Source organism: Lathyrus oleraceus, chromosome 5 (assembly GCF_024323335.1).
Source record: "Lathyrus oleraceus cultivar Zhongwan6 chromosome 5, CAAS_Psat_ZW6_1.0, whole genome shotgun sequence".
Lineage (NCBI taxonomy): Eukaryota > Viridiplantae > Streptophyta > Magnoliopsida > Fabales > Fabaceae > Lathyrus > Lathyrus oleraceus.
Genome location: NC_066583.1, coordinates 61,589,599 through 61,615,808, shown reverse-complemented (window position 1 = coordinate 61,615,808; position 26,210 = coordinate 61,589,599). Strand labels below are relative to the sequence as shown.

Genomic DNA, 26,210 nt, shown 5'->3' with positions numbered 1-26,210 from the left:
GAAAAGATTGTTGTTTAGGTCTCCCACTTTATTTGTGGGATACCCTTGTGGAGACTCACCCTAAGTGGCCTAATTAATTTTAATGTGTTCATTTTAATGTCTTAATTTTAATGTATTAATTTTAATGTATTAATTTTAATGCATTGATTTTAGTATGGACTTAATTACTTAATTGACTTTAAAATATGACCTTTAAATAAGTGATCTTGGACCTCTCTTTGCTGCCTTACGGTATCACGGTATAACGGTCATGTCCCGCGAATATGGGGATATCCTTAGCAAAGACCCTTCGGTAAAATCATCATAGTCCCTCGGATGTTGCCTTCGGAAATACGATTTCGTCCCTCGATGACCCTTCGGTATAGCCTACGGTTAAATGATGATCGTCCCTTCGAATGCTAAGGTATCCTCACAACTGTTGCCTTCAATGACCTATCAATGACCCTACGATGACCCTTCTACATCCCAAGGATAAAACTACTTACTTCTCAATAGTAAGGACAGTTTTACCCTCATAAGGATAGGAAATGCCCGGAAAGACCTCGGACAGGTATAACCTAAATTGCTCATTCATAACCAAAAAAATATACTTTTCACCTCACACCTTTCAAACATCTTTTTGGAAAATCACCACTTAGCATACATCCGCACTAGGATCATTGTCGAGTTATATTTTTCTAAACTATTTTCTAAATTAAAACGAGATAACCACTTTGTATACATTCATGCAAGAATCATTACAAAGTTAAATTCTCATTTTGCAAAACATTTTTCACACCTTTCTCAACCACCTTTTTCAAACTAGAAAACATAAATGATTGAGCCATTAAGAGCCCATGGATAACCATGGATACGAAGGGTGCCTAACACCTTCCCTTCGTATAAAGTACCTCCCGAACCTAAGAATCTAAAATTAAGGTCTTTCCTGTTCTTTTCCACCTTTCCTTATGGGATAAGAGAAAAGTCGGTGGCGACTCTTGCTAACCGCGACATTGCGATTACAAATCCAATAAGGTCCAGTTCACCGTATGACAGGTTACACCTTCTACATTGTAGTGAGCTTGATTCGAATGTTTACTATAACTAGTAGTGTAGCCCTTTAGGCTAGATGATTCTTCTGTGTAGACTATATTTGCAAGGTTCAACCCCATCATGGTGTTTGTCTTTAGGGACCGTAATTACTACTCTATACCCCTGGTTGTTTGGAAAATTGGAGGTTGAGCATTTTATAAGTAAGATGGTTTATACATCTATCACCATAAAAAATGTGGTGAATAAATGGTGTCTCTCTCACTTGTTTGAGTGAGTCTTTGATTTTTGGATAAATTTTTGACTCAATGTGAATGTTTTCACCTCATGATTATTCAATATCTTCCATATTGTAGTGAGCTTAATTCGAATGTTGAGCACAATTAGTGGTGTATCCCCTTTAGCCCAAACAATTCTTTTTGTGCAGATGTTTCTTGCACTCCGTCTTAATACTCGTCTTTCGGAATCTTGATTGCTACATTATCCCCTTATCACAAAGTTGTGGCAGCTGATTCTGGTATATCGCACACATTTGATACCATTTAAGTCAATGTCTTAACATTATTAGATTTAGGATGTGGAATAGGTGCGGTTAAGGCTGCTCATGGTATGGTTAGTGAGAAAACTGAACTGAACCGAATTAAATCATAAAAGAAATATACTCGAACTGAGTCGAATCGTTTCAATTTATTCAAAACCGAACTGAACAATAATCATTGGTTTTGGTATACCATTTCAAAATTCTGAACCTTCCCGAACCCTTAGAAGTTAATTTTTCTCAAACCGAACCACTTTTTAAAGAATTGAACCGTTAAACTTTTTTTAACTTTTTTTTTAATAAAATAATTAAAACTTGTTTTTAGTATTTTTCATTTTCAATTTCGGTTCAGTTCGATTACAGTTTCGGTTCGACTTTAAAATTATTTGTGCAATATGATTTGGTTCACAAATCAAACATAACGGTTCAGTTAACTTCATTTCGATTCGTTTCGGTTCAGTTATTTTAACTTCACTTCGATTCGTTTCGACGATTTTGTTCGGTTTATGGTTTTTCTTAACATCCCTAGGTGCGGTAGGATTCGGGGATTGAAGGTCAAGAAAACCAAGGAATATCAAACTTTTCCAATGGAGAATGTGGGTGATGGTTATAGTCTGAGCGGCGACCCTACCGTGTACTGTGGGTGAAGAGTGATGAAATCACCATAGTTTTCTTGTTAGAGTTGAAGAGTTTCTATTTCTATTTATAAAAAATGAGTTGAACTTAAAAATCAAATTATAATTTTCCAACTTAGAATCAACTATTCTTTAAATAAAACAAATAAATTAAAATCAACTCTATACTTTCAAAAATAATGTAACCAAACATCTAAATTGTTCATACACAAATTAGTTCTAATTATTGTACTTTAACAAACAGATGATTACCTAAAAGCTTGTCTTGCCCCTTTCCTTGTTGAATTTCTGGTCAGGAATTGAAGTAAGCTTTCAATGCAAGAAGATCGGTCTGACTCAAAATGGAAAGTATATAAATTCTACCACTTAAATACTGATCCTTCTTACCTCAATTTAATTCTATGTCTATTCAAATTAATATTTCATTCAATACTAGTGTACTAGTACTTTTTAACTAAAAAAATATCAAATTATAATCCCCATAAACAGCATAAGTAAGTACTCTTTCAAAATACAATTACAAACATCATGCAATGATAATGACAGAGATGTGAACAAAGGTGGTGGTAAGAAATTGACACTAGATAGTTACATTATTATTTATTTATTTATTTAATGACCGCGAGTGCTCTTCACTCTCCATCTCAACTTGTGTCATGCGAGTGGGGGTTAGAGAGCTGTTGCAGTGTCTTCAAAAGCTGTCCCCCTTTTCTCTTTCCTCTAGCGCTACACTCTCCTTGAAGTGCCAACTCCACCGCACGCGCCACTTCCTCCGGTGGTGCAGTTTGTTGATCCGCCATATCACCTCCGTAAATCACAGCCAGTACTCCAATAGCATACTCCTTCCCACGCGCGCCCGTTTTTCCCATTACGGTAACCATAACCGGAACCGCCAGCGCGTGAGCTCTCACCTCCTCCGCGCCCTCCGGCACCGTGCACATGAGTTCCAGAGCAGCGAGAGCTCTCTCCGCGGGAGGACCTTCTAGCTCCGGAGCAGACTCCACGACGGCGCCTACGGCTCCGGCTTCTACCGCGACACGACGGTTGGCTTCCGAGAGACAGAGCGCGAAGAGAATCTTGGTGGCGGGTTTGGATTCGCGTAAATTATGAATGAGTGCGCGCATGAGATTGGGAGGACACGGTGGTTGGTCTTGAGGCGGGTTGGGAACGAGGGAACGTTCTAGAAGGTGAAGTGCAGCGTTGAGGTCAGTGGTGAGTTGTAGGTCAGAGACATGGAAGAGTTCTTGGAGGTTGGGAATGGTGGAGAGGAAAGGAAGGTGATGATGAGTGGTAGTGGGTGGGGGTGTGTTTGGTGTGGGTGGGGGTGTAGGGGTGGGAAGAGAGAATCTCCACTGTGTGAAGCTTTGGGAAGTGGCGGAGTTAGAAGAAGAGGAGGTTGAAGATTCGCATGTTGTTGAAGTGTGAGTGTGAGTGAGAGGGAGTGGTGGTGGTGGTGGTTGTGGTGGTTGTGGGGTGGTTCCTGTGGCGGTGGGACTAAGGACTGTTTGGCCGCACTGTCGAAAGAAGCCGCATGAGAAAAGTTGAGTTTTAAGCTGTTTTGGTTGATGGCTTTTCATGGTGGAATGGAATGTGGTCAAGGGAAGTGATACTTTTGTTTTGAAAATTGTTAACAATGATAGAACACCACACAGAGAGACAGTAGTGTTGTGACTTGTGAGTACTGTGTAGTACGACGTGGTTCTTTCTTTCTGTCACCTTTGTCAAAAATAGTACAGTACACGGATGAATTCACTTTTTGACACAGTTAAATGGTAGAAACTTAAAGTTTCACTTCTGCATCTTTTGGGTCTGTTACAATTCATTTTAACCGCTTTATCTCTAAGTAGTATTATTCTTACTCTCAAATTTATTTATGAATCAACACTCATGAGTAAAGCATACTCTCTAACTTTAACTCCAAACTAACCATCTTTGTATTATTATTTTCAATCTATTTATATTTCAAATAGAAAAATCAAATTCTTACAAGGGGTTTAAACTGTGAGTATTTGATCAAAATGTCAATTTGTTGAAATAAAAGTTCGAAAATGTCATCCCTTAAATAAAAAATTCAAAATGCCATTTTTTTTATTATTTAGTTGGTCTTTTAAATATTTTATTTACACCCGGGTCTGGAGTCACTTTTTTTTCTTTTTTTTTTAAATAATTAAAATTATTTTTTTAATATATAAACTAATTAAAAAATAATATTTATTATAATACTTATTTTTTATTTTTCATTTTTTTTCTGAATTATTTTTAAATAACTGAAATTAGTTTTTGAATATATAAATTAATTAAAATTTAATATTTACTATAATATATTATTTTTAAACATAATAAATATTATATGTTTATGTTTTAATTTAAATATATATTATTATATAATATTTTTTATTTGTTCGTATTTAAATGTATAATATATTATTTTTCTGTTTAAATAATTTTTTAAATTCAGTTTTTCTTTACCTAAATAATTTTATAATATTATTTTTTCCATCCATTAGATCGGCTATAAATAGAGGTGGCTAAAACATATGAATATATAATTTTTCTTTAATAATATGTGAAATTGTTTGGACGGAAAACAATCATATTATACATTTAAATACGAACAAATAAAAAATATTATATAATAATATATATTTAAATAAAAACATAAACAAACAATATTTATTATATTTAAAAAATATATTATATTAAATATTAATTTTTACTTAATTTAAATATTAAAAAACTAATTTTAATTATTTTAAAATAATTTCGTAAAATTAAAAACGAAAAAAATTAATATTAATTTTATTTAATTTATATATTAAAAAGTTAATTTTACTTATTTAAAAATAATTCAGAAAATTAAAAACAAAAAAAATATTATATTAGACATTAATTATTAATTAATTTATATATTGAAAACTAATTTTAATTATTTATAAATAAATCAAAAAATTAAAAATTAAAAAAAAATCATCTGAGATGACGGACTCAACTGGACTTCTGACGCGTTCGTCATTCCAGATAGAGAGCGTAAATAAAATATTTAAAAAATCCACTAAATAACAAAAAAAAATTGCATTTTGAACATTTTTTGGGGGATAGCATTTTCGGACCTATTCTTAAAATGTATTGGCATACAAGGTTAAAAGGAAACGCAAATAAAAGTAATAATTGCATACAATGTTGTAAGGGGGAAATAAAAATAAAACTCCTCTAAGTGGGCGTCAATAATAAAAATAAAGTCCTTATTTAAATTTGTAAGGGAGACCAATAAAAATAAAGCTCTTTCTTGTTAAATTATTTATTTATTTTATAATATATATTATATAATATATTATATAATATAATTGTATAATATTTAATATTATTTTTTAGATACACATATATTATTATATATTATTTAATTTCTACTAAAAATAATATTAAATATTTCATAATTATATTATATAATATATATTAAAATTAAATAATAATTCAACAAGAGCTTCTATTACTCTATTAGTGTCCGTTGAAAATTCAAAGAGGGGACTTTATTTTTATTTGTGCACTCTTATAATTTAGAGAGTGAGTTTTATTTCTACTGACATCTTCTTATAATATTGGATGTAGATCTTATTTCTATTAATGTCTCTTTTCAATCTTATATGGAGACGCTAATACCTTTTAAATCTCTTATATGAGTTTGATTTTTTTTTATTGAAATATAGGTAAATATAAAATAATGAGAAAAAAGATGATAAGTTTGGAGTTAAAGTTAAGGAATATTGTTATTGGGATAAAAAAATCCTTAAATAAATTCATAAGATTAGTAGATTTAAAAATATATATAATTTTCAATAAATAAAAATAAATTTTATAAGTTTTTAATAAAAAAAAATTTGTTTTATTGAGAAAATAATAGTTATTATTAAAAAGTTAAATTTAATAATAAAGTATCAAATTATAATTGAGATGATGATAATCAACTTAATATATTGATTTTTGTTAATTGAAATTTAAATAATAGTATTTAATTTAACAATATTTATTAATTGACCTAACATCGATAATGTTAGAAGTCGAATTCGTAGTATGTTATTAAATATAAAAATAAAACTGATAGCATGTAGATAAAATATAATGATTGGGTGGCAGAAAAATAAAGATAATAAATTTTCTATTAGCAATGTATGTACATATATTCGCCATCTATAATTACTATTAACTAGAATAAGACGTGTGTTAGCGGAGCTGTGATGACTTATTTTAAGTAATATTATATAATTTTATTTTATTTTATTATTAATTTTTAATATTTACAATTGATTTAATTTAATAGTATTATTCTTTTAATTTCAATTATTTTAATTTAATAATATGTTATATCATATAATGAATTATAAATCATAATTGAAATGTTCGTCTATTTAAAAATTATAAATTAAATTTAAAAGAATTATTTAATAATTTTTTTAGTATTGTAATGAGATTTAATATTTGAAAATAAATTCGATAACATATAATCGCATATATAAATAATAATTATATATTAAAAAGAAAATTGAAGTATTTGTTTGTCTATTTAGAAGTATTGTTTGACTACTTTATTTTAAACATTATAATGTAGTTTTTTCTGTTAAATAATAAAAGTTATGATTAGTATAAAAAAAATAAAAAAATATATATTTTATAATTATTATTACAAAATTAATTATCTCTTTTTTATGAAGGAGTATAGGAAGGAGTGCAATATCCGATTTTTATTGATTTGAAGTTCCTTGAATAGGAAGGAGTAAATTATGCTTATGTTCTTTGAAGGCGGTGTCTCGTGGATGATTTCAGCATTGTATTCCTTTCTCAATCAATCCAAATACCACTTCTGAAGGAAAACAACATGACTTTCAATAAACTACTTCCATTTTTGTCTACCAAATATCAACCCTCAAGATAACCTTGACATTCTCACACACTGATTCACTTGGATTTCCTTCTGAACTTAACACTCAATATACGCTTCGTCACACACTGGTCACATATCTAGAGGACTTACAACTGATGACTCTTACCAACTACTTGCGAGTCCACACAATGTATTCCATCTCACAATCCACACTTAGTTTCCGTACTCAAGCCTCGTTTGTCTTCCGTTGTTTACCACAAACTCATCTTCTTAGAAACCCACGACTTACCACTTAACAAAGAGTGTGTTACTTCGCATCCATCTCATAACAAAGAATCAATTGCGTACACTTGTGACCAAGATCCTACTATCAACACTTCTTAGTGCCGAGATATACCTTCCTTCACCCCACTTCACACTTTAAAAGTCTGCATATGTGAACAATCATTAATGACTCGCCCGTATCTTAGTCCTAACAAAATCCTAATAATTCAATTGTGCTTTCGTCCAAAATACATCCCATTACCACTTCCATATTATAATGTTTACACCGTCCTCCACTTTATGTTTTCTCTTCTCCCTGTGGTATTTCTCTTAATTCTGATTATAAAACCATCTTACTAGAGTTTCCTCAAATCCATATTACTTGCTCTATCTTTCAACACAAACCTCCTTTAACCCATACCACTAGAACTTTTATTACTATTTAATGCTTATTCTCTCTTCGACACAATCTCTTATAATTGATCCTTGGGTAACTCAAAATTTCCAAATTGATCTCTTACTAACACTAAACCTCTGACGAATTATTTTGAACCCGATCTCCCTTCCAAGACTGAATATACGTGATTTATCTCCCACTCTTCTTCTGGTGCATACATGTTTCACTAGGAATATACAGTCATGTCCTCTAGTCTTCTCTTACACTTTACCACCACCTTAGACTCTTACAAAGACATTGAACAGCCTTATCTATCAAGCTCTCAACCATTTGAAAGGTACCATTCTGAATATACTCCCTGAAATATTCTCGTTCTTAAAAGGTGCCATAGTGACCTTAGGAACTAAAACATGGATAAACTACCTCACTTCCATACTTTATGTCATACGCTCAACAAAACATCCTTTCTTCCTTACTGTATGAGATTCTTGAAATTCTTGTCCATACTAGTGGTCAATCCAGTTCCACAACAGGCTCACTCATTTCTCAAACTTAGACAAATTTATCTGATAGAAATCCTTAATTTCTAACTCTTCTAAGACTATACAATTTCTTAACCCAAACACCATCTTGGACTTCCACACTACCTGACACACAACTCTTATTGCGGTTTTAACCTAGATCACTGGTTCTCCTTACTTGCTAACTCTTGGCTTGAGTCTACCCTCGAATTACAAGCTCCCTCAACACTTTGGAGTCCTCGTGGTCGCTCAACCATGATCCTACCTACCACTCACATAGCATTAGGTTAATCAGGCCCAATACTATGTAACATGACATTAAGAATCATATTGGCAAAACACACATATGAGGCAGGAATATAGTTACTTATGATGTTTCAAGGCTAGATCGAGAATTGACCTGCTCTGATACCAACTGTAACAACTCGTAAAATATATATATCTAGAATAATATATTACAAGTGTTATTATTTGGTATTAACACAATCATAAGTGCTTATTGGCAACATTTACATATTTGACCAAATTACAGAACAATGAAGACGACCTATGGTACAAGATATGGAAAGTGCCCAAAATAAAAATCTAAGATCTAAGTACAATATTCGTCATTATACAAGATTCAAAGCGGAAGATCACAATAAAATCTCCCTTGAAACATCAATGCACAATTCTTCTTGCATACTAAACCTGCAAATAATACCTGAAAAATAACAAAAATATTGGGGTGAGATAATAATCTCAAGAAGTTCCCATATCCTAGGGTTCACTCGACTCTACAGGGTTCTAACCAAATCCTAACTCAAGTCACAAAGGGGGAACAAGACTTGAGTGCACAAAACTCGCAATGTATGGAAACGTGTCTCTTGAGTTCACCAACTCAAGAAATCACTAGCTCGGAAACCAAATTAATGCATCTTTCCCCGGCAAGCCCTACGTCTAGGGTTATTGACACGGGTCACGGATCCTTGTATCGTACTTTGACATACGCATGGATTTCAGATTCTAAGGGACTCCTTAACCTTATGAATCGTCGTTTCCTATGGGACTCCAAACTCATTTCAAGCCTTTCACCCATATAGGACTCTAACCCACTTAAGGTTCCATCATTTTTCTTTGGGACCCATCCCTGGTCAAAGTAATGGTGCGTACATCCCAATGGAGCTCTATATAAGCATCTCTTTCGGGATGACACAAGTAACGGGTTGTTTCCGACTATGTGATAAAATATAACATAATATGATCGTATTCGACAATCACAAGGTAATCACATTCACCTTAGTTACATAATAACACACATGTTCCATACAAAGCATATTATTCATCAATCATGACTACTTGTCTGTTGTACACATTATGGTACAATCACGTTCAAGCATCACTATCTAAATCATTTAATACCCTAAGTTATCTTACTAAGTTATTTACCTAGTTACAAGCCTAGGTTTACTCACTCATCTTCATAATGTTTTAAACATGTTATTTCACAATCAAAACATCAAATCCATATATACATCATACATAATAGCATAATACAATATCATACATGCAACACATATAGTAGCATAACCAAGTCAAACATGATCCACATAAATAATTCACTTAAGGCATATAATCCTCACTACCCTCTACCAAGCATCCTTAGTTAGTTCATAGTCTCACATCACCATGCAATATCTCATTGGATTATCTTTCCAATGCTTCAAGTCTCATATCAATCAGATTCTCGATGCTTGAATTATGATGGAAACAAGAATCATATAATTCACATTCACTTAAATTCATCACTATCTTATCCATCCATGGCATATTTCCATGTTTCTTATTCATTATCACCTAGAACATTGAAATAGTTTTCCAACATATTCGATTGTGCCTCATTCTGAGTTACGATTCTCAAGTTATGGGAAAAACAAGAAAACAATATTTTTTGCATTCTGTCATGGTCGCCCGGTGAACGAAAGGCGAGATAGCTCGCCCTGAGCTCGCCTGACGAGACTGGAAAAACCAGAATTCCCAAATACGTGTTTGGGAGATGAAAATGGCCAAATCCTTCAACCCATATGTTCATATTGTATCCAATCACCCAAATTAGCATGGTTTAACATATATAGGCATACAAATCATCAAAATTATCATATATGGCATATTATCACACAAAAACCTAATTTTCGAATCATGGAATTTCTTCCCTCATAAAGTTAAATCTAGCTATGGAACTCACCTTGTTGAAGAGGAATATGAATTGATAATAAAGATGATGATTTTATGAACTTCCTTTTCTTCTTCGATGAGTTCTTCTTCTTTTCCTCTTCTTTTTCTCTCTTTCACGCTTTCTGACCAATATTTAATATTACCAAAATGTTCCCTCTTGTATTTATTAATATTGGTCTGCCTCTTTTATTAATAATTAATCTCTTCAGAGTTCACTGGTTACTCTATTGGTTCCAACCGACAACACTTAGAGCACTTGGGAGCTCTAATTGTTCTAACTGACAAAAGATAGAGTACATAGGAACTCAGTTGATCCCAACTGACACCTAATTGAGCATTTAAGGGAATATGGGATATTACAATAGTTGTCCAACCTTAGTCCATATAAAAAAATAACACAAATGAATTGGCACATAATGTTCATTCATACTAGACGTGAAAGAAATAGTTGTGCAGATTAACTAATCAGTTACACTCCTACTATAAACAACAGTGAACTCTTCACTTTTCCAACTTTACCGAGTTCACTTTTCCAACTTTACCGAGAAATGAATTGAATATTATTTAATTGATGATAATATTGGAGTCTTATTCCCTGGGCTTGTTAGAGCTTTTTTTTAATAGGAAAGCATATCAAAATATATTAAAGAAAAGAGTAAAATATACAAATTAATAGCACCAACAGTGCACTAAAAATAAATAAAAAAATAAGCAAAAAAATAGAAGTTCAACGAAGAGGAAGCCAACAGAACCAAACCACGACAAGAAAAAACAACTCAATCACACCACTAAGAACACTACAACAAAACATCAGACACCTCACTTCAAGAAATATTTGGTTTAGGGGAGGTAAGCACAACACCAAAAAAGAAACAGAAAAACGGCAGTTGGTCACTCAGTGCACCCCTAAAAACGAAGGCACCATAATGGGTTTCTATCTCAATCAAGCAGAGAAAAAGCTGCAACCAGAGCTTTAGTGTGAACCCAATTCCAAAGAAAACTAATAATCAAATACATTTAGTGATTAACTGTCCTTTTTTTCGGCAAAAATATATTTATTACGTATTTTCCAAATAGTCCAGACTACTGCATGTCAGATCGATACCAAACCTAAATGAGACTTTTTTCCCTTACCAAATCCTTGAAAGACCTCGAAGACCTCTAAGATTAAGCGTGGAAGTGGGATAGACATACCCACCCACCCAAACACTGCATACTAGAGAGAAGATGTTACTCCATAATGAACAAACAAGTGATCCACAAAATCCACATGATCTAGACAAACTACATACCCCTTTCCTATCCCTAACAAGCATAATTTGGCGATTAAATATATTTTTCCTGGTGGATAGTCGATCTTGTAACAATTTCCAAGAAAAGACTGCCACTTTTCAAGGCTCCCAACTCTTCCAAACCCTAGCCAAACCATGGATCACGTGGTCAGATTAACTCTCTTCACTTACTACCAAGAAGGAAAACTAAAATAAGCAGACTTAATCGAAAAACCTCACAAGGAATCGGGGTTCCAAACATACGCATCCTTTTGGCCTTACTTAACCACACTCTTTATCAAAATAAAATAAAAATCACTAAAAGATCTTCCTCACTATATGATACTTTTGCTCATAGATAAGGAACAACCTCTCAAATAAAACACACAATGCACTCTGACTAACCCATAAATTATGCCAAAACCTAGTTTTCAACTCATCCCCAACCATTTTGGAATAAGAACCGAACCATTCTACTTATGGATCAGAAGTGTAACCTAGAAGAGACACATCTCTCCACCAATATGAATCCTTCTTTAACCTAACCACACAAGCACCCATCGAGGTAGCACACACCTAAGCTCCATAACAATAAGAGATAATATTCTTCCACAGGGACCGAGTGTCCCCAAGAACCTTTCACCTCCACTTACTCAATAGAGCTAAATTCACTAACCTGAGATCCTTTATCCCTAAGTCTTGTTTGTTCATAAGCTTGCCCACATCCTCTCACTTCACCCAAGCTAACTTAGACCCTCCCCCCCCCCCCATTTAACCTCCCCACGGAACCTTCATTTTCAACCTAACTAACTTCTTCCAGACTGAAACCAACATCTTTAAGAAAGAAAGGTAAGATAGAGAAATTGAGTTCAACACAGAATTCAACAAGACCACTTTCCCTCACAAACTCACTAACCTCCAAGAAACAAGCCTCTTAGTAACAACCTTAAATAATGGATCATAAGTCCCTTCCTTCTTATGATTCACACCCACATATAACCGTTAAGTACTTAAAGGGAAGATTGCCAGATTTACAATGCAAAAAACCTTCAGCTTAGACCAAAAACTCCCTCCCCACATTCACCCTATGAATACAACTCTTAAAGAAAACTTTAAGCCCATATGCAAGCTCTAAGCTCCTAAGCATCGCATTTATAGTCAAAATATTATCCATTGATGGAATCCCAATAATAATTGTATCATCGACATACTGGAGATGAACACGTCTAACCTTTATGAACCAACCTTAAACCCGGAGAACACCCCTATAGAAACGTCTTTCTTCAAATAGGCATTGAGCCCCCACCCCACCCCACCCCACCACCACTAAAAGGAAAAGGAAAGGCGCAAAGGGGTCTCCTTACTTGAGACCCGATGGATATTTAACTCCTCAGTAGGACAACACTAACTAAAACAGAAAGGCTGCCCGAGAACACATAAGCTCTGATTCAAGCCTGCCATCTCTTCAACATATAGTCTAGGAAATATCAACTAAGCGAGTCATAAATCTTCTAAAAATTCACTTTAAAAACAAGCATTCCCTTTATGAGACTCTAGCCTGATCAACCACTTCACTCAAAGCAGTCACCTTCATCCAACAAATATCTTCCTTTAATGAAGGTTGATTGCTTAAGAGAAACTAGAGTATTCATAACCTATATCAGCCTATCTGCCAAGACTTTTGTCACCAACTTATAAAGATAACATGGGAGAGAGATATGACTAAAATCCTCAAGCTCCAAAGGAAAGTCGACCTTTGAAATAAGAGTGACAAAAAAAGACGTCAAACTTTTCATAAGAATGGCATTCTCAAAGAACTAATCAAACATACCATAAATCTCCACCTTAACTAAATCCCATAACATGTTATAAAAGGAAAATTTTAAACCATCAAGGTTCTAACTTTTTTCCCATCTAAATCAGTGACCACTACAATAACTTCTGAAGGGGAAAATATGGCAGAAAGCCTCTCCACTTTCTTCGAAGAACGACATGGAAGGATAACTTCTTCTGAGAGAATCCTATAGTCATCAGACTCTGAAATATTAAACTTTAAATTTTCAAACACCTCCTTATTCTAGATATTGAGACTAATCTTGAGGGATCTAAGCTTATCCTTTATAGTACAAGCTAACCAACCAGCATGCACTCCTGAACTTCAATACTCCCGGACTACCAACTTAAAATCAGAATTCCCTAACCAATAATTATTAAAACGAAAAAGGTTAGGCCCTAAAAGTTGAGAAGGATACCTAACAACAAAAGGACAGTGATTAGTGACATCTTTTGGCAACGCCTAAAGACTACCTTGACCCCACACATCCTCTCAACCTGAGGACCGCAAAACTCGATCCAACCTACTCAACGACACCCCATTGGAGTGAAACCAAGTGAACATCCTGCTCAACAACTTAAGTTCCACCAGACCCATTGCCTTAATAAAAGTCCCAAACTCAAGAGATTTTGTCAATCCAAAGACCTGAGACTCCTGACTCACCCATTTCCTTTCTGTAGGCCTAAGGAAAGAGTTAAAGTCTCACATGACACATCTCGCAACACCCTGAAACCTCTCACGCATAAGAATAAGGTGCTCTCACACTCTCTCTCTTCCCTTCCAAGAAACACTTAGCATAAACATTCACCACAAAACACATATTAGTACTCAAACTCCAATCAAGGCAAACCCCAAGATAGTCTTACCTTTCGCATTACACCAAATAAAAAGCAAATCCCTACTAGCACCCTTTGCTAGACAAAAACTCCAATCACAAAAAAACTCCCCCACATACCATGACATAACGACTCCCTATCTAATTTAATTTTTTTTCTTTTTCATTGGACCTTTAGACGTCCCTCCTTTGTAATTAAAACATATTTAATAATTTAATTGATAATAAATTATTTAATATAAAACAAAATAATTCATCAATTTAACAGAGTTAAGTTATTCTTATAATACTTTTAAAAACATAGTTGATTTAAATTAATACATTATAAAATATATTTAAAAAATGTCATTGGTATATACTGATATAATATTTATAATCTCATAAAAATATTTAAAAATATCCTAAGAAACTAAATATTAACTTGTTGTTGGTTTAGTCAATATGCATTAATTAAAATTGGTGTATCTTAAATTATTTTATTTTAAATTCACTTTTAATAGTCATGTATCCTCCACATGTCTTCTCACATATTTTTTATAAAACTTTAATATTTGTCTTTGATTAATACCTCGCACAATTCTATATATATATATATATATATATATATATATATATATATATATATATATATATATATATATATATATATATATATATATATATATATATATATATATATATATATATATATATATATATATATATATATATATATATATATATATATATATATATATATATATATATATATATATATATATATATATATATATATATATATATATATATATATATATATATATATATGTTACCACACACATGCTATCAAATTAAATGATAATGATTAAAGGAATTTTGATAAATCTCAGACCATCAAAAGTTGTATGTTCTTATTCAGAAAACAAAATATTCTTTAATGATGGTTGTAAGTAGAAAATGATGGCGGTTTTGGAGAGAGATATGAGCTGCAGAAGATTAGGGTTTGAGATTTGGAGGAGAAGGTATAGGATAAGATTGGGATGGATAGAATAACAATTGAGCTACCGTACTCTTAATTACTACTACATTTAATTATCATCATAGACTCAGTTTTAAACCGAACAAAACTTTTGATTGTTTTCAACTATGTAACAAATTTGGGAACAAAACTATTTTTGCTGTTTTAGAAATAATTTTTAGCTGTACAAAAATGAACAAATTCTAAATGTGGAAAATATAAATATGAATAGTTTTAAAACTTATATTTGAAATAAAAATAAAGGGAATTTTTATTTTTAAAAATGTGTCTAAAATTTTGTTTATTACATTTTTTGAGTTAATATGACTAACTATTTTTTTAAAAAGACGTAAAAAGTAACTTTATATCATACGTGTATACTTCATATATTATTAACATATATTAACCAAAATATAAACGGTCTATTAAGATATTATTTTGGGAGTTTAAAAGAGAATAAAATGAAAGGTTTTAGAGGAGTAGAAGGAAAAATAGGCGAAGAAATCATTAGTCAATTATAGTTTCATTTTTCTCTCTTAGATAAACAGTGGTGGAGGATTCTTATGAATCGAGAGTGTTTGTGGTTTGAGGTTTTGGTAGTTAATTATAGATTTGACAATGATATACACTACAATAATAGTATCTATCACTTTAGTTATAGTTGAGAAAATGATTTTACCACTTTTGGTTTTATTTAGGTAACAACGTACCATTGAAAGTGTGTTATTTTTCATTTTGAAACTAAGATCTATGGTAAAAAAAACTGGATAATTGGTACATTTTATTGTTAGTGTCTGATACACTTTTAGTGAAGAGAGAATGAAGAATAAGGATCGTTATTATTGAAAAGTTCCTATGTTAAATTGAATTATAAAATATCTATTTATATACAATTAAGTGATTTGACTACTAAATAACTAACTTTAACTCTAACTAATTTGGTCTTGGATTACAACTTGGATTATATCACAACATACTCACTTATAATCCAAGTTGTCGAACACAAACTAATCATAGTCGATCTGAACTATTCCTAATTTTTTTTTCTCAAGGTTAGGAATATGTCAATCTTCAATCCTTTGATAAAAATATCGGTCAACTATGCTTCACTTGAGCAATGTCTCACTCCAAGTTCACCTTGGTTTACCTTCTCCCTTAAAAAATGAAACATAGCTTCAATGTGCTTACTCCTTCCATGCAAAACTGGATTATTTGCAAGATTAATGGTTGAATTGTTTTCGATCTACAGCACCAGAGGTTTCTTCACTTCAAACTTCATCTCTTCCAGCACATATCTGATCCAAATTGCTTGACAAACAGCATAGGGTTCTGCTATATATTCAGCCTTACATGATGATAATGCCACCACAGGTTGCTTTCTCGAGCACCATGAGATTGGAAAACCAAATACTTGAAAAAGTAATCAGTTGTGCTTCGTCGATCTTCCTTATCTCCACACCAATCAGTGTTTGAATAGCAAGTAATCTCAACTTCTTTGCTTTCAGAATCTCATAGAAATAGAATTTCATAGTTATTTGATCCTTTTAAGTATCTCAGAATTCTTCTTGCAGCCTTCATGTGTGACACCCTTGGTTCACTCATGTATCTACTTACTAATCAGACTGAAAAATCTATATCCGAACGACTGTTGCACACATATCTTAGAGATCCAACAATTTGTTTGAACAAAGTGACATCGACTTTGTATTTCTCTCCATGCTTCTCTAGCTTCAAATTTGGTTCGACGGGTGAGGATTCAGGATTCGAGTCTACCATCTTGAATCTCTTGAGTATCTCTTTGACATACTTTCTTTGATGTAACATCATGCCTTGCTTCAACATTTGAAATTCCACGCCTAGTAAGTACGACAACTTTCCTAGATCCGGCATTTCAAATTCCTTCTTCATCAACTCTTGGAACTTCGACAAGTTCTCCAAGCTATTTCCAACTACTAACAAGTCATCGGCATATAAGCATATGATTGTTATATCTTGAATCACAACCTAAACATAGACACCATACTCAGATTTTCATTTAATGAATCGCAACTCGACCAAATATGAGTTGATTTTCTTGTCCCATATCCTAGGTGCCTTCTTGAGGCCAGATAGAATTTTATGTGTCTGTATAATTTCCTTGATTCCTCTAGTATCATAAATCCAGGAGGTTGTGTGACATACACGACTTCATCTAAGGGACCATTCAAAAATGTTGATTTCACATCTAAGTGAAATGTCGACTAGCCTTGCGTGCATGCCAAGGTTACCACCAATCGAACAGTCTCCAATCTTTCTACTGGTGCATATACTTCAGAGTAGTCGAGTCTTGCTCTCTGAAGAAATCCTTGAGCTATTAATCTTGCCTTATGTCTTGCAATCGACCCATCAGGATTATGCTTCAGTTTAAACACCCATTTTACTTTGATAGTTGTAGTGTGTGTTGGAAATTCGACTAGCTCTCATGCAATATTTCTTTTGATCGCTTGTAACTCTTAGACCATAGTTGTCTTCCATTTTTTATCCTTTAAGCCCTTGTTATAGTTGATTGTTTCAGCATCTGCAAGTGAAGTGAAATGAACCAAAACTTCATCTGGTGTGACTTCATCATCACCAACCACTTCACAATCTTGAAGCCTTGTTGGGAGTACTCTGTTTCTTTTAGGTATTTTGATTGTGTTAGCCACAGCATCTTCAACTTCGAATGTGTCTGGAATATCAGTAGTTGCTTCGACTTCGACTTCATTAGTTTCTTCGTCGATGTCATAGCTCATCAAAGGCTTGTTAATTGCATCACCAGAATTCCAATCCCAGACAGAGATCTCATCAATCATGATATCTCGACTCATTACAATATTCTCATTGATTGGATTTAATAGTCTGTAAGCTCCAGTTTTTTGATATCCTACCAGAATCATAGGTTCACTTTTATCATCAAGCTTCATTATGCTTTCATCAGGAACATTTTTTATAGCAAATAAAGCCGAACGCCTTCAGATGACTCACTGATGGTCGTTTGTCACTCCAAACTTCTTCTAGAACCTTGATTTTCAGCTTCTTGGTAGAGCACCTGTACAGAATATAAACAACAGTGGTGATAGCTTCACCCCATAATGATTTTGGAAATTCTTCTGCTTCGGCATGCATCTCGCCATACCTAATATAGTATTATTTCTTCTTTCTGGTATTCCATTATGTTGAGGTGTCTGAGGAGCAGTTACCTCATGATCAATATCATGTTCTGCATAGAAGTCTTCAAACATCTTGGACATGCATTCACCACCTCTATTTGTTCGTAGAACCTTGATCTTCTTTTCACTCTGGTTTTCGACAAGCATCTTGAATCTCTTAAAGGTTTCCAATACTTCATCCTTTCGATTGATGACATAGACTTAAAGCTTTCGACTATACTCATCGAAAAATGAGATTGTAAGTTGTAAATGTGCCTAAGAGGGGGGGTGAATTAGGTGGTTAAAAATTCTTTGATCTTGTTTCCGGTTCTTGGTTATTTTTTGTTTAAGTGCGGAAAAAATAAATCGCGGAAAGTAAAAAGACACCGGAGTTTATAGTGGTTCCCTTCACAATCCGAATGTACATCCACTCCCCTTTCGACTCGAAAGAGATTTCACTATAGTTAGAATTATTGTACAGCCTACTCACACCAATGGTGATGCTTACTATCTAACCTATAGGTAATCAAGTGTGCAAGAACAATCCTCTTGTAACACCAATCCTTGTGTCCAATAATCCTGGATCACAAGTCAAACAGAAATAAATTTTTTGATGATTTGAATAAAGTGTAGTGTTATCATCTTCTCTTGATTGATCTTTTCCTTATGTAACAATCACTTTAATAATGTACAAGCAATTGTTCAAGTGTATGATGAAACTTAGATGAATAATATATGAAAGTTTGATGCACAAGTTTCACACTTTTGAAAGTTTTATGAACACTTTGTGAAAAAGAATATTTTATGTAAATGATTGTTTTTGAAGTTTTATGCAAAGGAGGTATGTTTGAAATTCTGACATTATGATGTTTATATATTGCTAAAACATCTCTACAAATAGGTATCAATGATGAGGGGATGCCATGATTCATTTGAGAAACGTTTTAGACACAAAGACATGAAAAATTGCCTATTTTTAGCCACTGCATCAGTGTTAATCGATTAACATGTGTGTTAATCGGTTAACACACCTCAACGTGCAGAAAATATTCAAAAGTAAAATACTGCTCCAAAACGATGCAAATTACGGCGGTTCAAAACGCCATAATTTACCAACAACTGCATGTTTAAAAATATTCAGATATTCAAATTTCAAAAGTAAAAAAACTGCTTCAAAACGATGCAAATTACGGCGGTTCAAAACGCCATAATTTACCAACAACTGCATGTTTAAAAATATTCAAATATTCAAGTAAAAAAGGTTTAAAAACAATTCTTTAAAAGCATGAAACTCATGGCATATATTTTCTAACATCCTTAAACTTATATAGCATGCATGAGACACTTTTGAACACTTGCATAAACATTATCAAGAGATGAATGTTATACCTTTGATCAATCCAAGATAAATCTTCAAGACTTTAAATAATATGAAATCTTGTTCTCGCTTCAATGTCTTAATCCATTTCCTTTTTGAGCATGCATAATGTCGCATCCGCGAAAAACAACCGGCGGGCTAAAACAAAACAACACAGAGCCGCCACCGTGCGTTATTTATCCCAAAAGAGGGAAAGGAAACGCTCGAAGTAAACCTGGGAAAAGCATGGTCTCGCGACCAAAGAGAATGGGATCGGGAGTCGGTTACGCAAGGGGAAGGTATTAGCACCCCTCACGTCCGTCGTACTCGACGGGATCCACGCTCAAAAGATAGAAAAAGGTTGCTAAAACAAACATCACACACACAAGAAACACAGGTAGGGAAAAGGGGAGAGGGCTCGCTAGGACATCGCATCCTATGCCTACGTATCTCGTCTGGAACGAGAATCAGAGCTACCGTAGTTCGGCTCACGCACGCCGAAACAAACACACGCAAACACAGGCAAACCTGGAACCCGAACGCCAATCGCTGGACTTACGTCGGCTTCCGAACCAAACAAACACACTCAGGATACAGACAGCCAATCGCTGGGCTTACATCCATATCCTGACACACAAGAGGGTTAACAAGCAAACAAGCTACTAAGGAGTCGGGAACTCGAGCCTAGCAACTGTCAAGCAAACACACACAAAAAGAAAAAAAAGTGCCCGGAGAGACCTCGCACTGTCTCCTGCCTACGTACCTCATCTGGTAAGTCACCTGTATCCGGGTGGTGTTAGCTCTTAACCCTGACATTGAGAGTCAGGGTGAATCTAGATGAAATGGAAGTGAGGGGTGTGCCTCACAGCTCTTATCCCTGGCCAGGGAGAGCTTCAGACAAAGGAGTGTGGGTTCAGAAAGTGGGAACCCTTCTACACTCATGACTCTGACTCAACTGATCTTGGGTTAATGTCCCAATGCATCAACACAGTGGTGTGAGCAGAGGGACGACTCAACAAGAATAGCAGGGGATGGATTGCACATCCCTTGGGTTCTGCCAATTGCCTTAATCAAGGTCTTTTCCTGCTTGGGGACAAAGTTAAACAATCACAAACATCGCCTCTTAAGGAGGACTTCAGACAGGTGTCTGGCCAAGTAACAGGCCAGGTCTTCCAGACTACATGGATACAAGAGAGTCTACCTCAATTGGTTTATACAACCAAGCAGCAGCACAGCAAGTTCTCAAAGAACTATTAGCAACTAATGTACCTGAAATCAATCAAATACAGTCAGTATACCAATCACAAAGTCAAAACAGACAAGATAAGAATCAACAGTCAACACAATCAATCACATGTGCAAAGCACAATAAACTCAAGTGAGCCAAGCATCCTACAAAATAAACCAAGTTAGTTCATAACAATCATATAAACCAAACTCAATCAACTTGCATTAATCTCCTTAAAGCATTTTGCTTCTTAACTTGAAAAGCACATCCAAACGTGAGAAACAAGACCACTAGGACAAGCCTAGGGTCAAAAGGAGGTGAAAAATTTAAAACAGCAAGTGAAACTCAACAAGAATCAAGATAAATCACTTCAGAATAAGGTCCAATTGATCTCATATCAAAACTATGCACCAAATCTATTTTATGAACAAAACATGTCAAACTATGCCCTTTGGAATCACATTGGAGCAAACAGAATGATCACAATCAAATCAATACCAAAAAAGCTCAATAAATTCCATAAAAATTCAAGCTTAAACAGAACACATACAATGAGCAACATACCAAATTTCATGGCAATTGGATAAGTGGAAGTATGGAAATGAAATTCATAAAGTCCAGACAAGTTCAAGTAAGCTCATACAAAGCATCAAAACATACATCAACTTCCATCCATCACAAAACAGAAATAAAATATGATAAATGAATGGGACTAAAACCAAGATGTACCTCAAGATGTCTACAATCACTCCACAAAATTTCACATCCATCCAATTAATAACCAGAATTTCACAAATCAAATACAAACATGTCTCACAAATGGTCAACAAATGACTAAACAGCAAATAAAATCCCAATCAAATAGGAAATACCTTCAAAAACTCCACAAAAAATTCACATGTATTCTCAACATCCATATGTAATCTCATGCAAAAATCCAGCTCAATTCAAGTTCAATAAGCATAGAAAATAAAATCAAGAAGTTGCACAAAGCATGGCATGGCATAAAATGTAACACCTCCAAAGATCATGACATAACTCTCAATCCAGGAACTCAAAAATTACAAACCACATATCAAAATGACCAGCAACATGTCCAGAATATGCACAAAAAATTTCATGAATTTCTAATGAAGCATCATCATTTTATGAATGAAAGAGTGAGCATGGTGCACAAAAGACACATTCAAACAATCCCTAGCCAAATAATTTTTCCACACGTGCACAAAATTATTAAAAATCACCATAAAATCAAGAACATCACAAGGAGAATGATGCAAAAAATTGCATCAAATTTGGATTAAAAACGAGTGAGATATGGATTTTTGATTTTGAGAAAAAAATAAAAAAAATGTTGAACAAGCATGTAAAGCACATGAAAGCATATGGAAATTAAATAGGCAAGGCAAAAGGGAACCGCTGTACAGCGGGATCGAACCGAGGCCGCGATTTGAATAAGGCCAGTGCGCGCTACTGTTCATAACAGCATCCGCATGGCCAAACACAAATTTGAGGATCAAACAGCCTATTTTGGAAAATATTTCAAGTGTTCTTCATGTGTTCATACATTCATCACCACATTCATCACTCAAGAACTTTTTGTCACCAAATTGCACAAACCATACATCAATGGAAAGGTCTTTCAATGTACATTCACAATCTCAAATTAATTTTTCCTAATTCTTGATAAATAAATAAAAATCGAAGCAAAACATGTTTGTGCAGAAAACTTTAAATCATCATAACTTCCTCGTTTCTCAACCAAATTTAGTGAAACGAATTGCAGAATTCTCTACTAAGAAAGATCTATCCAAAGCATCAATCAATTTCAAGAATCATTGAAGTCGAAAACTCACCTTAATTTGAGGACAGTTGCTAAATCGCGCGTTTTAGACCTTGAAATGTGAAAACAGAACTTCTATGATGCTTGTAGAAGTGAATGGAACAAGTCTTGTTGCTCAATTACGCACGATCTTGATGAAATCTTGAATTGCCATTGTTGCACCTCACTTTAACAGTCCAAAATTTGGCTTGGAAATGAAGAAATCTCGCTTCAATTAGCTTCAATAATGCATGTAGATGATGAGTCAATGAAGATCTAAGCAAGGTTTTTGGAGATTTTTGGAAAAAAAGTGAGAGAGAAAGTGAAGAGGTTTTTGTGATTTCTAGATCTAGATCTGAATTCTGTTATTGCTAATCAGAAAACAGTTACAATTTAGTTTATATATGTTATGTTAATGATGTTAGTAATCATGATTAGTGCTAATGTGATGGATTAGTGAAAATGCATTTTTATGCTAAATGGACAATTGGTAATTTCACCTCACTTATGCCAAACCAATGTAACAGTGAAAATTCTTTATTGCAGCAAGTTACAAATGGTGTATGTGAGCTAGTGCAAAAGGAATCATGTGAAAATAATGAATATTTTGCAAAATCACTTTTTCCCTCCACTTTTTAAAATTAAGTCCACTTGAAAAATGACCTTTTTATGTGATGAATTTTCATGAAATGTGATGATGGATCATGATAGTACATGTCAAATGGAGTTTGCTCAAAGAAACCTCACTCAATTTGGCCTTGTGAATCAAAAGTTATGCCACTTTGAAATTCATCTTTTTTGGACAATGATCAATCCATAACTTGCCAACCACACATGAGAAATGAGTGTTCTTGGACTTTTTGGAAAGGTGAGAGAAAGATCTACAACTTTCATGTTGAACAAAATTTCATTTGAAGCATTTTTGGACATGTAATTTTGAGGAGAAAAACTTTCCATTTTTGGCAAATTTCAATTACAAGTCACTTTCTATTTTGGGAAAGTTTCCACCTGACTTTATTTTCTTCATTCTTGATGTTTGAAATGTCAAATGAAACTTGTTTAGACATGAATGAAGTATCTCTAACTCTCTCCCACCTCCAAATCCATCAATTCAGGCACAGTTGACCACAATTGACTTTTTTGACTGATAGATGAATTGGCTGTGCATTGATCAAATTGAGCCTCAAACTCCTGATGAAATGGCTCGATGATGAAACCCTAGCTTCCATAAGCTCAATATAATCATGAAATGATCCCCATATCCATTGAAAACCCCATCTCCTTGCCAAGCCCTGACTGGCCCAATGCAGATGATTCAACTGATTAGGGTTGACCAGTGGTCAAAACCCTAATCCCAAGGTATCTGATCAATCTCTTGGATGATATCAAGACCATGATGATGATGATGTACCATTTCACCCAAGATCAAGCTCAATCTCCTTGAGAAACCATGAAACCCTAATTTGTACCACACATCCTCAGATGATTAATGATCAATTCAATGAAAACCCTCAGCTTGAATCTCAACCTCTTATCTTCTGACCAAGACCTAGAAGGATGACTTTCTTGTTGTGGCCATATGATGTGCAAATATGCAATGACTAATGACCTAAAAATGCAATGCAATACGTTAAGCTAGTCCCAAGAGAGGAGGGCAAATTTTGAGGTGTTACAGCTGCCCCTATTCAATCCACTGTGAACCTGTCGATATGAATAGCCCCGGCTTTCAGATGATCAGGATGAAGAGTGATTGGATACCAAGAACAGACGAACAATTTGCACTCTGATGGGAAAATAATTAACAATACCTGTCAGAATTGGCAAAGAAACAATCTTGAAGAAAAACCCGTCTGGTACGGAGAAAGTCGGCCTGATCACCGAAACAGAATGTCCACCTGGATACCAAAATAAATGGTAACGCAGGGATAACCATGGCCTGAACACCACATCCGCTGGGGATTATGATCTCTTTTTAATGCTTTTCTTGAACCCCGAAAATTTTCTCTTGATTGCTCTTCTTTTTTTTCATTTTCTTGAACCCCGAAATTTTCTTTCGCGCAAATGATTCTGGATCATTGCATTTGAACCCCGACATCTTGTTTGCCAAAATAATGAACCCCATTCTCCATTTGAACCCCAGTCGCCTGACGATAACTTGTGATCGCCATTTTGAACCCCATTCTCCAGAAAACACCTCGTGTCTCCCTTTCTCCATTTGAACCCCACTCTCCAGAAAATGCCTCAACATTTCCCCTTCTCCATTTGGACCCCGTTCTCCGCTTTCTTGTGATAATTCCGCTGGCAACATCGGAAATAACACCAAACACCACTCTGATGGCGACATGTCAGAGGGTACACCTTCGACCAAACATTAACCAATGATCGGGACGAAACTCGACGTTTACTGGACATCGAACGATGATGTTTACTGGACATCGAACGATGATGTTTACTGGACATCGAACAATGATGTTTACTGGACATCGAACAATGATGTTTACTGGACATCGAACAATGATGTTTACTGGACATCGAACAGTGATGTTTATTGGACATCGAACAATGATGTTTACAGGACATCGAACAATGATGTTTACTGGACATCGAACAATGATGTTTATTGGACATCGAACAATGATGTTTACTGGACATCGAACAATGATGTTTACTGGACATCGAACAATGATGTTTACAGACATCGAACAATGATGTTTACTGGACATCGAACAATGATGTTTACTGGACATCGAACAATGATGTTTACAGGACATCGAACAATGATGTTTACTGGACATCGAACAATGATGTTTACTGGACATCGAACAATGATGTTTACAGGACATCGAACAATGATGTTTACTGGACATCGAACAATGATGTTTACTGGACATCGAACAATGATGTTTACTGGACATCGAACAATGATGTTTACTGGACATCGAACAATGATGTTTACTGGACATCGAACAATGATGTTTACTGGACATCGAACAATGATGTTTACTGGACATCGAACAAGACTCGACCAGACATATACTGATGACTGGGAGGAACTCGACGTTTACTGGACATCGAACAATGATGTTTACTTGACACCAAAGAAAACTCGACCAGACGAGGATCGACACGACACTTACTGGTATCGCAAGGATAACATCCACACTTGTCCAAAACCAGGCAGACGCTTGCCGGGGAATAACTGGGAAATACTGTTGCCCCAAAATC

The 26,210-nt window shown here is 34.4% G+C and overlaps 1 protein-coding gene across 1 annotated transcript; it reads right to left on the bottom strand.

Annotated features, from left to right (window-relative positions):
• Positions 1-2,665: 2,665 nt before the first annotated feature.
• Positions 2,666-3,994, bottom strand: LOC127085290 (U-box domain-containing protein 26). The gene has a single exon (XM_051025818.1). The coding sequence runs from the start codon at positions 3,777-3,779 to the stop codon at positions 2,847-2,849; it is 933 nt and encodes a 310-aa protein (XP_050881775.1). The 5' UTR covers positions 3,780-3,994; the 3' UTR covers positions 2,666-2,846.
• Between the last annotated feature and the right edge of the window lie 22,216 nt (positions 3,995-26,210).